At 42.4% G+C, this 14,925-nt stretch overlaps 3 protein-coding genes across 5 annotated transcripts; all 3 read right to left on the bottom strand.

Annotated features, from left to right (window-relative positions):
* Positions 1-49: 49 nt before the first annotated feature.
* On the bottom strand, positions 50-6,147 carry LOC9269856 (uncharacterized). Of its 2 annotated transcripts, none has more exons than XM_015788722.3 (12): positions 5,668-6,147; positions 5,119-5,322; positions 4,883-5,028; positions 4,510-4,775; positions 3,692-3,780; positions 2,831-2,978; positions 2,308-2,747; positions 1,645-2,159; positions 1,508-1,568; positions 1,146-1,418; positions 715-976; positions 50-624 (listed from the first exon to the last, which is right to left on the bottom strand). In XM_015788722.3, exons 1-12 carry the CDS (start codon positions 6,073-6,075, stop codon positions 269-271), a joined length of 3,168 nt encoding a protein of 1,055 aa, XP_015644208.2. In that variant the 5' UTR covers positions 6,076-6,147; the 3' UTR covers positions 50-268. The 2 variants fall into 2 exon arrangements, with proteins under 2 accessions (XP_015644208.2, XP_015644209.2); XM_015788723.3 differs by having other exon boundaries at positions 3,692-3,777.
* Positions 6,148-9,621: 3,474 nt separating this feature from the next.
* LOC136351179 (exocyst complex component EXO70A1-like) lies at positions 9,622-13,152 on the bottom strand. The gene is made up of 2 exons (XM_066311842.1): positions 10,015-13,152; positions 9,622-9,939 (listed from the first exon to the last, which is right to left on the bottom strand). The coding sequence occupies exons 1-2, from the start codon at positions 11,171-11,173 to the stop codon at positions 9,935-9,937; spliced, it is 1,164 nt and encodes a 387-aa protein (XP_066167939.1). The 5' UTR covers positions 11,174-13,152; the 3' UTR covers positions 9,622-9,934.
* On the bottom strand, positions 11,332-13,152 carry LOC4340672 (uncharacterized). Of its 2 annotated transcripts, none has more exons than XM_015785721.3 (2): positions 12,881-13,152; positions 11,332-11,476 (listed from the first exon to the last, which is right to left on the bottom strand). In XM_015785721.3, exons 1-2 carry the CDS (start codon positions 13,121-13,123, stop codon positions 11,342-11,344), a joined length of 378 nt encoding a protein of 125 aa, XP_015641207.1. In that variant the 5' UTR covers positions 13,124-13,152; the 3' UTR covers positions 11,332-11,341. The 2 variants fall into 2 exon arrangements, with proteins under 2 accessions (XP_015641207.1, XP_015641206.2); XM_015785720.3 differs by having other exon boundaries at positions 11,345-11,476; positions 12,874-13,152.
* Positions 13,153-14,925: the final 1,773 nt, after the last annotated feature.

Genomic DNA, 14,925 nt, shown 5'->3' with positions numbered 1-14,925 from the left:
GATCCTATATAACACGATAAGCGAAAGCTTCCCATTTTCGAACAGCACGTTTGGTACACAAAACATCATCCTAAATCAGATAAACATTTTTGTAGCATAATCATACTGCATGTACTCGAATTTGGATACAGTTTGTCATACACGATACAAAACATACAGAGACGAGTGGGTAGCGACATGTCGAAGCCATCACCATAATTTAAATAGCTATATTGCCGGGTTCTCTCGGCCAAGAACGCCAGCATCATCTAAAGAGATAAACTAAGGTTTAAGACGAATCCTCGTCGGAGGAATCATCACCGGATGTCACGCCGGACTGGTCGTCCGATTCATCGTCAGAAGAAGCAGCCACGGTGGGCTTCGCAGACATCTTGCTCATCGCCGCCGTCTTGCTTGCTCTCTGCGAACGAGCCGCGGTCATCACCACCGGAGTGGCCGCAACACGGCTCACCGACGTCGCGTGCAAGTTATCCTCCTGGCCATCTATGTCACTGTCATCGCTGGAGGATGGCGACCGTCTCGCCCTTCTCCTGCTGGGAGGAGGCCGGACTGACCGTGGTGCTGGCGTTGGTGGCACCACAGAATTGGTCTCCAACCTGAAGCCAGCATCCAATCCTAGTTTCTCTGAGACACAAAAAAAGTACAAGGAACAATCGGTAAGATTAAAGGTTGAGAATGTGTTAGGATGGTGATGAAATGAAACGATGGACATACTGAATATTTCTTCAGCTTCATCTTGTGGCAACTCTTCTTCCGGGTGCTCATCGAGCGATCTAAGCCGTGATGCCATTTGAGACAGCTCCTTCATAAGGTCCTTATCGGAAGAAGCCGAAGCAGCCAATGCATTGATCAATCCTCTCATGCATTTGATTGCCTTCTGTTCGGATTGCCGGAATCTCAGAAGCACAGCAACCTTGCACAATGCCAAACAATATGCTTTCGCAGCTGCAGTCTTCTTATCCGGGCAATTTGCTACCTACAATTTCCCAAGCATTTAATGTCAGTTTATTCCCACCATTCTTAGTAGAGATTATTTGTCAAAATTGTACGATTCACATTATATAACAGATTACATTTAGTTTGGTAGTATCAAGCAATATTAGAAGCATGTGTAGATTTCAAGAACTATAGCCTGTCAGCAGTACCTCAACTGCAATACGGATGGCAAGCCCTTCCTCACTAATGTCGAAATTGTTCAACATATCTGGTTTAGTTGACTGGCTTTCAGGACTCGAACTAGCTTGCTCCGTAGTTTCGGTCGAAAAGAGTGGAGTTTGTACCATTTGAACCATAAAACGAGCAGCTTGGGCAGCATATTTGCGCCTTTTTGAAACAGCATGTGCACTACCCCCAACATTACCATATAAACCTGGCCACATGGCTCTCATGACTGGCACAAATGCACTGGAGACACACCTCTGCAAAAGATAAAGGTATTATCATTGTGTTTAGTTAACTTGCATAATGTATTTCTAATCTGGGATACACTGTATGCATTGCAACTTGCCTTGTGTTTGTCTGAAAGGGCTGGATAGTGCTGAAAGAAGACAGACAGACACTGTTTCAATCTGGAGAAACAAGTGCAAGTAAGAGTGCTGCAAGACTAAACTTGAAACAACAGAAAGTGCAAAATGTGCAATTCACCTTTTAAGTTCTTTAGTTTCCTCCATGAAATACAAACTGACAAGTCGAGCCAGGATTATAGGATGCAAGTCAGCAGATATCCTTGCATAGTTCTCGCTTAGAAGAAGAATTTTTGCAAAACCTTCACCAAGAATGGTTGGGACATTATCATGATTATCACCTTCAAGATTAAACTCCCAATCATCTTTAAGAAACCCAGAAAATAGAATATCAAGAACTCCAATATTTAGATCGTCATCATTCATATTGGAGACGTCTACTGTAGTAAATTGGGATTTCTCGTTGGTAGCATCAGATGACTCAATTCCAATGGTTTGGTCTATTTCTTGTGGACCATGCCAAGTTACAAGATCAATCAAGGCCTTGCATGCCATGGCACTAACCAGGTCAGGTCCATTGATGAATGATAACCTCAATTGCTTCACCAACTCTGCATTTGGTCTGTTCTCTAGCAATCCAAAAAGACAAAGGCATCTCAAAGCAACCCTTTGTACATCATCATGATTCTGCTTTGTCTGCAGGGATAAGATAAACGTCATCAAATTCAGGACTAGTACTCAATAGAGGAACATTAGGACATATGTTTAGTATCCGGAAGGGCACAAAATAATGCTAGCATACAAAGTGTTGTAAACCAAAAGAATGTAGAACAGTTAAACTTACCGCAGGAAGCAACAAAGACTGAAGTAATTCCAGAGGTTCAATTGCTTTGCCTTGAAGGCTCTGTAGGGATGAAGCATTCTCTAGGAGAAGGCCTGTCACAGCGAGACAATGCATCCAATGCATGAAGTCAGCAGTTCTCTCCCTGCATGGTCGAGCCAGTTCTTCAACAACAGTAGCAACCACCATTTCAAATTCACCAACAGAAGCATGCACTCTTTTAGCCAATTCTGCTACTGCTTTGGCCCACTCCTTGTCCCCTCCAAGGCTCACACCATCTCCAATAGCCATCTTATTCCCATCTTCATCAACTTCATGTTCAAGAGGCCTGGTCAAAAGCTCATGTAGAAATGAACTTGCAATTTTACGGTTCATGGTATCAGAAAAGTCAAGCATTTCACCGAGCAACAATAGTTGCCGTGATGCAAAGTGATAATTTGGTCCTGAAATGGAACATACAGGCAATGGTGAATTAGTTTGTACATATTGGAATGCTCAATCTATATTGTTTTCGAACTCAACTTACCAGCAGAAAGGTGCGCCTTTACCAAATCAACGTAGTCAGATATTGTGCTAGGAAGAACACTGTCTAGAAGATCATTTTTATCAGAAGCCTCAGAAGCATATACTGCTGCTTCTGTGCCTGTAGTTGTTGCAGCCTCCGAGCCTTTGATCTGAAAAATAATTACTTACTATCAGTACATTGGTTTCATGAATCAAGCAAAGCACTGATCAGGGCAGTATACATTGATGGGACCAATACAACCTTATTACTGTGCTGAATTCCAAGTTTCGAACATATCCTCTGACATAAATAGTGCCATATGGCCCAATACTACTTCAGCAAAAACAAAAGGAGTTTTGCAATTACAAGAACTTTAATCTGTTTGTGACTCAAACACCAACTTTGGCGTATTATATAGCATGCCGGTGTTTGTACTGGAATATCTCTTGACAAGCAATCATAAGTCATAACAAGAGGCACCTTTTTTCTGCCACCAAAGAACCCTCTGCGGAGCTATTTGGTTGATTACCACACATTGCTCCAGCTAGTTTTGGTTAAATATGCCAACGTCATAAAGATACAGCGTTATGCTAGTCATAACATGTAAAATAACAAACTTAAAATGTTTGTAAGTTGACTGTGCAAAAAATGTGAAAATAAACTAAATAGTCCATAATCAGGTTCAGGGGTAAATCAGCACACATAAGCAACAACTTCCATTTTCATTCTCTTTCTTATGTGATTTCCAGGATTTTGTTTCCTATCATCCCATGTTTAAACAATTGCAACAATAACTACTACCGTATATGCATCATCCTGTTATTGTACAAGTACCATGAACAACAAATATATTGCACATGAAAAGCAAAGTACAGTGCTTACCTGAGCTTCAGCTTGCAAATGCTTGCACATAATTTTCCAGTAGAGAGCAACCTCAGCATCCATAAGCTGAATATTGGAAACCTTTTCTGCTGCAATTGTTGTACAGAGAGTGCCATCAACAAACAGAAAAAGAGAAGTGTGACTTTTTTTATATATAATGGAAGTTTATCCAGCCTCTACTTGAATCAAGGATCTATCCGGCTAAAGAGATAGGACTAGATGACCACCATTGACATAGGCCCTGTTTCTTTCAGCTTGGGATTATTATAATCTAGATTATTGAGTCAGATTACTATAAGCTAGATTGTTATAATCTGTAGTAGAATAAGCGGTTAGTTGTTTCTTTCCTAGATTATTAGAGCCTAGATTATTGGGTTTGCAAGTCTAAAGAGGGAGTGGGTGGCATGGTGGGTAATTTTTCACCCAATAATCTGGAAAAAGCTCACCTAAATGAGCTTATCAGATTATAATAAGCTAGGCTCCAGATTATAATAAGCTACTTCAATAAGTTGTCTGTTTCTTTCAGCTTACTCCCAATAATCTGGATTATAATAATCCTAAGCTGAAAGAAACAGGGCCATAGATAATGAATTGATCAGCCCGTTAATACATACTTGTTGTCAGTGGTATACCTGAACAGATCCGTTCAGTTCTGTGCATTGCGTTCAGCATTATCTTTTAGGTTTGGTTATTTTATTGAAGTGCGTTGCATGGCCAGTGACCAGATATTCAGATTTCACCATGAAGGCATGGGCATAATAATTAAAGGAAATATGCATGACTACGAAAATATACCGATGGTTGTGCTTAGATTTTACCTTCATCCTCAGTATTTGCAGTGAAGTACTGCCTAATAGTCTGCCCATCTTGCACGCGCACAGAACCATCTTTCATAAGCACCCCCATTACTGTTTCTCCAACTTCCTCATAAGTCTCAACATCAAGAAACCTGAGAAGGGTGATGACATCTCCACTACAATATTTCATAAGCCACTCATCCTTCAGCATTTTCAGGCATTCACTATTCACTGATGCAGACCTATCAGAGAGACCTCTGTGAAGAAGACTTGTCCTCTGCTTGATGCTGAAACAAAGAAACTATCAATTCACTTATATAGTATTAGACTGTTCATTCCATTCAAATACATTTGTCATTTCTACATCGAGTGTCCAGTGGACAGGACTACTCACCTAAGACTTTGTAGGGGAAATTTGGTTGAAAGCACACAGTATGCTGCTCTCCTAACAGACTCACTTACATCAAGCGTTGATTCAATGACAGTCTCCAGTGTAGCATTTGAAGGCGGAAGAGACAAAATAATTGCTTTCCGGACCTCCTTCACAAATGGAGCAATCCCTAGTGAGATGAAATAATAGCGAAGTCCAACATTCAGAATAGGTAAAGTTACTAAAATGATATCACTTACCACATTTTGTTCTTTTTCAAAGGTCTCAAGGAAAAGATCAACAATGTCACTGTCCTCCCCATCACTCGCAAAGCGAGACAATGCACGCACAGCGAAGGCACGAATTCCAGGGATTCTATCCTGAACGCGAACCTTCATGCCATCAATAACTTCATCCCAAATCTCATCACTCACCTCAGCATCATCCGGCAAGCGCATTATTATCTACGTGAAGAGTTCAACTGTTAGTAATTCAGCAATATAAGTCAAAATCGATCCTCCCTACACTACACCATCTAAATTGTGAGGTAAGAACTACTGAAATTACAGGGTTCCTTACGACCAAAGCGAAATGCTCCATGCAATAAACAAATTATATCAAAAGAGAGGCTGTAGGAATGAAAAGTTTTTTTAGATACTCTTTTGCTAAAATTTTGCAAAATTGCAGAACACAATAGCAGAATTAAACACAACATTAACATAGCATCCAAAATTATACAAACTTCTCCAGTGACCAGTACTGACGAAAGCAAACGGAAATAAAATATTACAGGAATTTCCTTGGTTCACCTCAAAAATGATCTGGCAGGAGCGCAAGCGTGCGGGACGGTGCGTGGCGGCGGAGCCAGCGAGGAGGAACCTGAGGAACCCCTCGAGGAACCCGTCGCCGCCGCCGCACCCAGCCGCCGCGGAGGAGGCCGAGGCGAACGCGGCGGCGAAGCGCGCGACGCGCTCGGCCCCCGCGGATCGCTTCGCGAGGTCGAACAGCGGGGTCAGCGCGGCGCAGAAGGCCGGGAGGAACCGGCCCGCGGCGGCGGGGGACGAGGAGCGGAGCGCCGCGAGCTCCCTGAGCTTCCGCGGGTGCACGGCGAGGGAGGCGCGGCACTCGTCCAGCACGCGCGCCACCTCCCCCGCCAGTCGCCTCGTCTCCCCGGCTCCGGCGGGGGCTGCGGCGGAGACGGCCGCGGCGGGCGCCATGGCGAGGAGATTTGGGAGCGGAGAGAGAGAGAGAGAGAGAGAGAGAGAGAGAGAGAGAGAGAGATTTGAATCGCGGAGAGGGAAACGAAAGGAGAATTTTGGGGGTTTGGGTCTTGCGGCGTGGGACCCACCGGCCAGTCGAACACAGCTAGAGGTAAATCCTGCAGGAGGTCGGGCCGACCTCTTGTGCTACTGGACTTTATATGGGCCTAAATATGGTAGTTAGACCTGTCTGGCACATCTTCGGATCCAAGATTTCTTTTGGATGAGTATTCCTAGCTTCACAAATTCATGGATATAGATATATGATTAATTGATTATGTTAATAATATTTAGATGAATTATTTTGTTATCATTTAAGGAGAAATATATAACTTTAAACCACTATAATTTAACATACAGAATTCAAATCCTCGTGGATCTAATATCTGGAGCTGTATCAAATGGGGTCTTATGCTCCATAAGAGAGAGAATATCAATTTTTTCAATTTTATGGGAATCGGACTGATTGATTATCACAAAATTGTTAGTCCCCTTATTTTTTTTTTAAAGGAAAACAATACAAATGCTCACACTCATTCCCTGAGAACATATATCTATCACTATAAATATATACAAAAGACTAAGCCAACATATCTTAAGACTGATAAAGTTATCATAGGCGTCTCGATGTCGACAAGTATGTTACCTACCACTAAAAGAATGAATAGCTATAAATGTAATCACTAGTATCAAGTCTGGAACTTGATGCGAACCGCTAGGGTTTGTGGCCCGATCTTTCGATGAGAGGTGGGGATAAGTCGATTGGATGAAGACGACGTTCACGGCCCGACTACAACCGTCCAAAGACGCTGCCCTTAGCAACCGATACACCTTCTCCAATGGTCACCGCGAACTTGTGGTGCGCGTCAACCCGGCCACGAGGGCACTCATCCTGCAAGCAATCGAAGAATAAGCAAGAACAAGTAAAACAAGCACTGAATTGCTAGATGAAGATGAAAGTTTTTACAATAAAAAACACAATATGGTGGGGTTCTGATTACAAGCAGACGGGCGGTTTAGCCAACACGCGCGCTGCGAGCCGGTAGAGGGGAAGAACAACCACAGGGTCGTGCTCCAACCCTAGGACGCGCCCCTAATGGGCCCAACTTGATACACAGCCCATTGGGCCAAAGGAGGTGACGCAGCACCATGGACAGAAAGCAGTCGGGACTAAAACGACGATTGCAGCCGCTCTAGAACAGATATGGACATGTGGCTGGATCAATTTGAAAGTAGACTTGATAAGCTTTCCATGAAGTACTTGCACGCCCAAATCGGAGTTCGCATGAAGTTGTGGCGACCGTCAGAAGTTGGTGCTGTCCTGCAGTCCGAATCCAACCCGCGGAAATCCTCTCCCCTTTGGATCCTCGGATCTTCTCCATCGTTCCTGAGTAAAACAAGACTGCACGTGTCTCCGGGGTATAAAGAAGAGGAAAATGAACTCAAGAAGGAACTCATCTGATTGTTAAGTTGACGTGCACGAGCGCGGGTAATAGGACCATGAAGTTGTACTTGTGGGGACGTGGATGTATCGATGGTGTTGATGTCCTCATCAGAACCATAGTTATTAGAACCGGAACTAGGGAAAAACCGGAACTAGGGCGTCGGCCGGTCCGGTCCAGCTAAAAGACCGGTGCGCAATCAAACCGGCGAGAACCAGTTGAACCGGACGGTTTACTGCCAGAACCGGACAAAAACCGGGGTGGTTCGACCGCTGGGACGCGTCAAGCGGGGGTGGTTACATGGGCGCCACGTGGAGTTAGAGAAAATAGGAAAAAAGCTACAGAATCTGAGAGTCAAACCCAAAACACCCTGGTTTCCAGGGAGAGCCTCAACCACCAGGCTATGCCACAACTTGTGAAACATATACAACACACGTCTATTTGAACCGCTTTTAACCGGCGGTTTGACCGGTCCAACCAACAAACCAGTGAACCGAGTGCTTTAACGGTTCGATCACCGGTCCGGTCTTAATAACTATGATCAGAAATTAACCCTAAGTGGATTGGTTCCACCACATAGCCACACAAAACCTAACTAGATGAGATATACTCACTTCGCAGTCACTTTGTTATTTTAGGTCACACTCACTTAGTTAATGAATACTACTATAGGTTTTAGTATAGGTTTTAGTATTGCTCTCTTCTCTCTGTAAAATATATATATATATATATATATATATATATATATATATATATATATATATATATATATATATATATATATATATATATATATATATATATATATATATATATATCAATCCTTGGACACGCACTTTTTTAGGGAGTAGTACTATACTAATATTTCATCCGTCCCATAATATATTATGGGAGCATGTGTGATACTTGCGACTAATTCTCTCTCATCTGATTTTTCGCCAACTATCTCTGGACATGTTATCGTCAGCTCTTCAGTATCCAGCACGAAAAGTGATGGAGATCACCTTGCTGGCTAATCCTGCTCATCTATTATTCTTCAACTCCGAGCCTGACCACGAAGACGAGCTATAGCTCCAGAGCAGAAGCTCGTAGTTGACCAGTGAATCCACAAGTGCTGGCCTCATTTCTGTATAGCGCCGATCTCATTTTCTGATTGCCGGCGACAGTTTACCCCCCCCCTCCCCTTTTGTATGAAACTACTTATTACTCTCACCGTCCCACAATATTTATCATTCTTGATAATTTAATATAAATTAAGTTTGGAAAGACAAGACTATATTACCCCTTATTTAAAATAAATTTGGATAGAACATAGATAAATTTAAATTAGAAGTGATTGATGTGACAACTAGTACTCTAAAGCAATGTTTAATCTTTTGTTTTTTGACGTTTGTATAGGAGGGTGTCAATATACCAAAATATTGCCAAATTCAAAAAAGAAGAAGAAAAACTATAAAAATTCGGTTGAAATAATATCATATGAGGAAATTTGGGGGGAGGGGGGGGGAGGGTGTTGAACTCTAGGAAGACATCTATTTTGGGACGGAGGGGATACTTTATCCATCTCATAAAAACAAATCTAGTATGTGATTTGATACATCTTATTATAACGAATCTGAATAAGAGAATGATTCATTCTAGTATAACAAATCTAAACAAAATACTATACAGATTCGTTATATTAAGATCTAATCACGTAGATTTGATTTTTTACTTCCAATACAGGCTCGAGAAGATGTGCAGCTGGGTTGCAACTTGCAAGCGCTCTCACATAGCATGATAAGATCGATACCAAGCAGACAGTGAGACGGACCGATCGAGGCACATCAACGAAATGGACGTAGTTACGGTAACAAGATTTGACAGTTCTTGTACGACAGTACATGTAAGTTCTGCAATTTCCGTTCAAAGGAGAAATTTCTGCTATTTTTAGTTCCCCATGGTCAATTTCAAGCTACATTGTGGAACGGCTGGCTGACGCTATGAACTCATATCACTCCGAAAGAGATTGAGCTGACACCTCAGCCATCCATGTGATATAACATCAGCATGAACAGTAATATGTGTAAATATTTTTTTTTGAGAACAATATGTGTAAATATTAGTACATCTTTGTTACACTGAAGTTTAAAACCCACATACGGGCAAGAACATAAATAACATAGATAAACATTTGTAGTCCAGTCATAGAGGCTCATATATAACATGATATGTACACGATTACATTAAGTAGTCTCAAAAGTATTTTTCATATTGCCGTGTTGAATGTGATCTATTCTACCTTCCGTTGATCAATATACTTGTAACTCACTGCATGACAACATGAGGTCCTAGTACGTCCATTATTTAGACATTTCCATGTTGGCTTCTCACCCCTAGCCTTCAAATAGGTCCAACACATTATTCTCTATATCCTCAAGAGTGTATTTTATGAATTTTGAGTTCAAAAGCATACCAAATCGTCCCACGAATGCCCGATATGCTGGAATAACCTGCTGTAATATAACAAGGCGCAAGTGTTGTCGAAGCTGAGGGTTGGGGACTTTCCACGTCGTCTGGACCCTGCTTATTTCTCCGAATATTGAATTGAAGTTCTTGAATTTTTTTGTCAATATCAAACTTCTCTCTGTGTAGTTGATCCCTTTGTCTTTCAACTGAAACAGAGGTTCAGTCCAAGAAGCTCGGAGATAAGCCGTTGCATGCTGTTCCACCTGGACAAGCTGTTTAGTGACCCAGTTATCTCCTAACAATATCTTCAGATCCGGAGATCGTGCCTTTTCAAGCACATACATCGCATTGTTCATCAGGAATACATTCCGCAGGCATTCGTCTTTGTAAGATTTGGATTTCTCCTCAATATTTAGCTGTAGACGAGTGAGCAGAGTGAGAACGTAGCTCTTCCAGGGGCTTGTAGTCACAGTGCCAACACCACCCACCTCTACTGGTAAAATAATATTGAGCGTGTCACTGTAACCAGCAAGAAGTTTGATAACACCCATGGTATACTGAGGAAACGATAGGACGCTGCCGTTGAGCACTATCGTTTCATTATCATAGGACTCATGGTTGATCTGTGCTTCTGAAAACTTCAATAGTAGGCGAACTGCTTCTTCCCTGAGCTTTTCAAGAAGCATGTCAGCCTCCTGGCTGATTGCGTCCTTGGCATCACCATACCTGAGGGCTTCTATGCTCGGTTTAAGCTTTAGAAATTCCTCAAGCATTTGTACGAGCAGGGGCACTTTCTCATACTGTTCGTCTTTCACATTGGCTATCAGGCTTCCAAATGCAAATAATTGTTGAATAAAACGCATAGTGGCTCTGGCAAAGCAGTCCTCCTCCACCTTGCTGTCGGACCCAAAAATCTGTGTGCAAGCCTGACGCTCTTCAGGAAGTACTGTGCCAATAATGACTCTGAGAGCTTGGATCCATATTTCCATCTTTTGTCCATCTAGATCTAGTAGCATGTTGAACCCACTTTCAGAAGGAGAAGCTCTTGGATTATAGCTGTTAAGATCGATTTGAACACCGAACAGACAAAGACACTGCATCAATGTGCTATTACGGATCTCACCATAGGCATGAGAAAGGTTTGATTCATGTCCAGCAAGCATCATGAGCTCAGCGATCTCCTTTAGCAATGTTGAAGCTTCAGGGTCGATGAGATACAGGTGTACCTTCTCCAGGGAGAAAGAATCTCTGCTGTGTCCAGTACAGTATGTCCATCTATCATCACTAGAGCTTGTTGTGAATGAGGATAAGCTGGCAGCCTCCAAGTTGGTTATTTATGAGAACGAGGAGGATCGGACAGGCAGGGCAATGCTGTCATATAGTGATGCTTGGAGGTTGTCAGGGGGATGAAAGTATGTGCCTGAAATAAGAACTTGGCAGAAGTCGTCCTCAAGGTGTCCCATTGCAGACTGCAGAAAAAATAATTGTCAGTGCAATACTTCCTACAAAGTACTAGCAGAAAAAAAACAATGGTCAGTTCAATACTTCCTACATAGTACTAGTACTGGACTTAAAGTTTGATACTAAACTGCATTAGTGTAGTCTTCTATGGTGGTGTAGTATTTCCAGTGAGATGTAACTACTAGTAGGCAATACTTGCATTCATAAGATGGTGGCACCGTGGGCGTAACAAAGTTTCAGATGTCTTTTTTCTGAACTGACCAGAAATTCGTTCAAGAAGTCACCAGGAACAAGAAAATGGTTTGTTTTCAAATTGTAATATCTTATACTGCCAACGATAAGAATATCCATAAGGATTGAAGAAAGGAAAATGAGATCTCAAACAGGGAGGGCTTCAACCCAAGGGGTTTATCATTGTGGCGCCAGTAGGATAGATAGTCCCTTGCAGATCGGCAGAATGCATAGAACACTGTTCGAAGAGAGAATAAAGCAAGAAATACATGTAGTTCACTTTTGAATAAATTTGTGTAACAACGACAAAGAAGATCCCGTAGAATTCTAAAATTGTTAATCAAGCAGCTCCTTTGATGAAAACCTTCTGCACAGTTTTGAATATTTGCTTTTCTCTTGTCTGCAACCACTCTCTGTTCATAAAACCTTCTGCACAGTTTTGAATAACTGCTCTCATACGATCGACACACGTTCTCAGCTTTCCGAAATACCACTTGCCATTTACACAAGAATGGTATTTCGGGTTTTCTCTAATTTCTTTGTAAGTGCGAATCTTATTTCTTTTGAGCTTGTCATTCGGCGGCTGACTTCTAAACTTTCAACATTGAAAGCATCATCTCAGACGTGCACTGCGACATTTCCAGTTGGGAATATACATCCTGGTTACTAGTGGCGGACTCAGCGTAAAATTATAGCTATGGCATAGTTATTAGTTAAATGCTTTGAACCCAAATAAATAGACACGGTGAAGAAAGGTGGAAAGCTATGCTGCAAGCGTTTTTTTGAATCTTAAATATATTTTAGCTATTTTTTTTTTAAAAAAAACATGCAATGAGTTCTAGATGCACTGGAAATAGTGAAAAAAAACCCCTAAAATTACTACAAATTTGAATTCTAAACATTTAAAAATCAATTCTAGATTATAATCTGCAATTCGACCAAAGCAGTCTCATAGTCATAAATCTGAGTATTTTATACAGTACTTCACTGGTCTCATAATTACTATTTGAATTTATACCCAACCTTTCTAACTTCTGCTAATAGGATACTGACCATTCTTCTACTGCTAGATCAAACAAATCCAAAACTTTCCCCAATGAAAACATGTACAGTGTACACACAATAGTATGCAGATTACCTTGCGTAAATGAAGGTACAGATTTTCTGAACATACAGGTTACCTCCAAGGCAAGCTTAGCGCGTTGGCTGTAGGCGCCGCCGTGTGAGCCGAGGGAGATGAGATCCTTGACCGCCGCCGCGAGCGCGGGGAAATCGGAGACGCCGTAGCCGCCATCGGCGGCCGCCTCCCGGGATACCCACCTGTTTACGGCTTCCTCGGCAGCTCCCAGCATCCGGCGGCCGGGCTCGGCGGCGGAGTCGTCGGAGATCCCGGGGTTGCCGATTGCCGCGGACTGCACCGCCATTCCCCACCGCTTCAGCTCTGCACGATTGCAAGTCCGCTCAACTTCGAGTCCACTCCACGATATAGCGCGTTTCGCCCACTGCAAAGTGCAAACACTGCAGGTGTCCAAGCAGCTTCCTCCGTTGTTTGTTTCTTTCTGCAACCCCGTGTACTCTTAGGAAAAGAGCACGAATGGAGGGACCCATCTTTAATCGGTCGATCAGATTTCACAGTAATTCTGGTTGTACTAAAAATCGGTACTAAAAACATCTTTAGTCCCGGTCGGTCAACCAGATTTCACAGTAGTTCCGGTTGTATTAAAACCAGGACTAAAAACATCTTTAGTCCCAGTTTAAAAGCTTAGGGGTACTTTTTGAATTTTTAGTCCCGATAGTCCCAGTTGGTGTTACCAACCGAGAAAAAAAGATCAACATAAGCTTTACTGGTGTTACCAACCGGGACTAACGATCTATTTGTAGTTTCGGTTGGTAATACCAACCGGGAAATAAGATCGACATATACGGAGAGGCGTGCGCGTGGATCGGATAGACACATATCTCCTCCTCCTCTCCTCCTCTCCTCACACCCTATCTCTTCCTCTCCTTCTCCTCTCCCTCTCCTCTCCTTTAACTCCTCTCTTCCTCTCCTTTAACTCCTCTCTTCCTCTCCTCCTCTCCCTCCCCCCTCCTCCCCATCTGCAGCGGCGCTCGCGGCGGCCGGGTGCGGAGGGCCGGATGGCCAGCGTGGCGGCGCACCGGGCCGCCTCGCGGAGGGCCGGGCGGCGTCGTGGGGACATGGCAGCGGGCGGCGCGGGAGCGGGCGTAGGCGCCGATTTAGGTTTTTTTTTTTTAGGATTTGTGATTCGGATTGAGATGTATTTGATTTGTGTGTGATGTGAATATGTAATGTATTGGTGATGAATTTTATAGAAGTTGTGATGTATTTGGAGATGATCGATTTGAGGATTTAGAGGTGATAATCGATTTGAGATTTTACAATTCGGGGATGATTGATTTGGGATTTTGGGGGCGGGATGGAGAGAAATCAATATATTAAAAACAACGAAATGAAGAAAAGAAAAGAAAAGAATAAAGGAGCAACCGGATCTAGCCTGACTTTATCTTTCGTCCCGGTTGGTAACAACAAAGACTCCAGTTAGTAACACTAGCCGGTACTAAAAATAGATTTTTACTCCCAGTTAATTCACATGGGACTAAAGATCGATAGCGATATTTAGTCCCGGATGGAAAACCGGGACTACAGGGGGTTATGAACCGGGAGTAAAAACCACTTCTCTACCAGTGGAGGTGACTGTTGTGTTCGCTATTTCCAGTTCCTAACCGGAACACTAAAGCACGGAAAACGGAGCGGTCCATTAACGCGTGATTAATTAAGTGTTAGCTTTTTTTTTAAAAAAAATAGATTAATTTGATTTTTTAAATAACTTTCGTATAGAAACTTTATTAAAAAAAACGTACCATTTAACAGTTTGAAAAGCGTGCGTGTGGAAAACAAGGGAGAGGACCCGAAAAAGAGGGTACCGAACAGAAGGACACCGCAAACCCGAGATGAGCCATTAGCGCATGATTAATTGAGTATTGACTATTTTAATTTTTAAAAATAGATTAATATAATTTTTTAAAATAACTTTCCTATAAATTTTTTCCAACAAATGCACCATTTAGTATTTTGCGAAGTGTGCGCGCAGAAAACGAGGTGCTTTCTCTCCCAATCATCTAGCAACGAACGTATTATTTGTTTTACAATTGGATAATTTTAAGGTATCGGTATGTATCATATTTCCTATAATATAATTTAATACCT

The sequence above is a fragment of the Oryza sativa genome, chromosome 6, assembly GCF_034140825.1.
Source record: "Oryza sativa Japonica Group chromosome 6, ASM3414082v1".
NCBI classification, from domain to species: domain Eukaryota; kingdom Viridiplantae; phylum Streptophyta; class Magnoliopsida; order Poales; family Poaceae; genus Oryza; species Oryza sativa.
The sequence above is the reverse complement of the archived record's forward strand: the minus strand, read 5'-3'. Positions and strand labels throughout refer to the sequence as shown.

Bases quoted from the DNA above. Each gene is read 5' to 3' on its own strand.
- LOC9269856 (XM_015788722.3), bottom strand. From the start codon at position 6,075: ATGGCGCCCGCCGCGGCCGTCTCCGCCGCAGCCCCCGCCGGAGCCGGG. The intron at 977-1,145 runs GTACTGCTGACA...GGGAAATTGTAG, and splicing joins CCATCCGTATTGCAGTTGAG to GTAGCAAATTGCCCGGATAA. The intron at 625-714 runs GTATGTCCATCG...TTTGTGTCTCAG, and splicing joins TGAAGCTGAAGAAATATTCA to AGAAACTAGGATTGGATGCT.
- LOC136351179 (XM_066311842.1), bottom strand. From the start codon at position 11,173: ATGATGCTTGCTGGACATGAATCAAACCTTTCTCATGCCTATGGTGAG.
- LOC4340672 (XM_015785721.3), bottom strand. From the start codon at position 13,123: ATGGCGGTGCAGTCCGCGGCAATCGGCAACCCCGGGATCTCCGACGAC. The intron at 11,477-12,880 runs GTAACCTGTATG...TTTTTTCTGCAG, and splicing joins GCGCTAAGCTTGCCTTGGAG to TCTGCAATGGGACACCTTGA.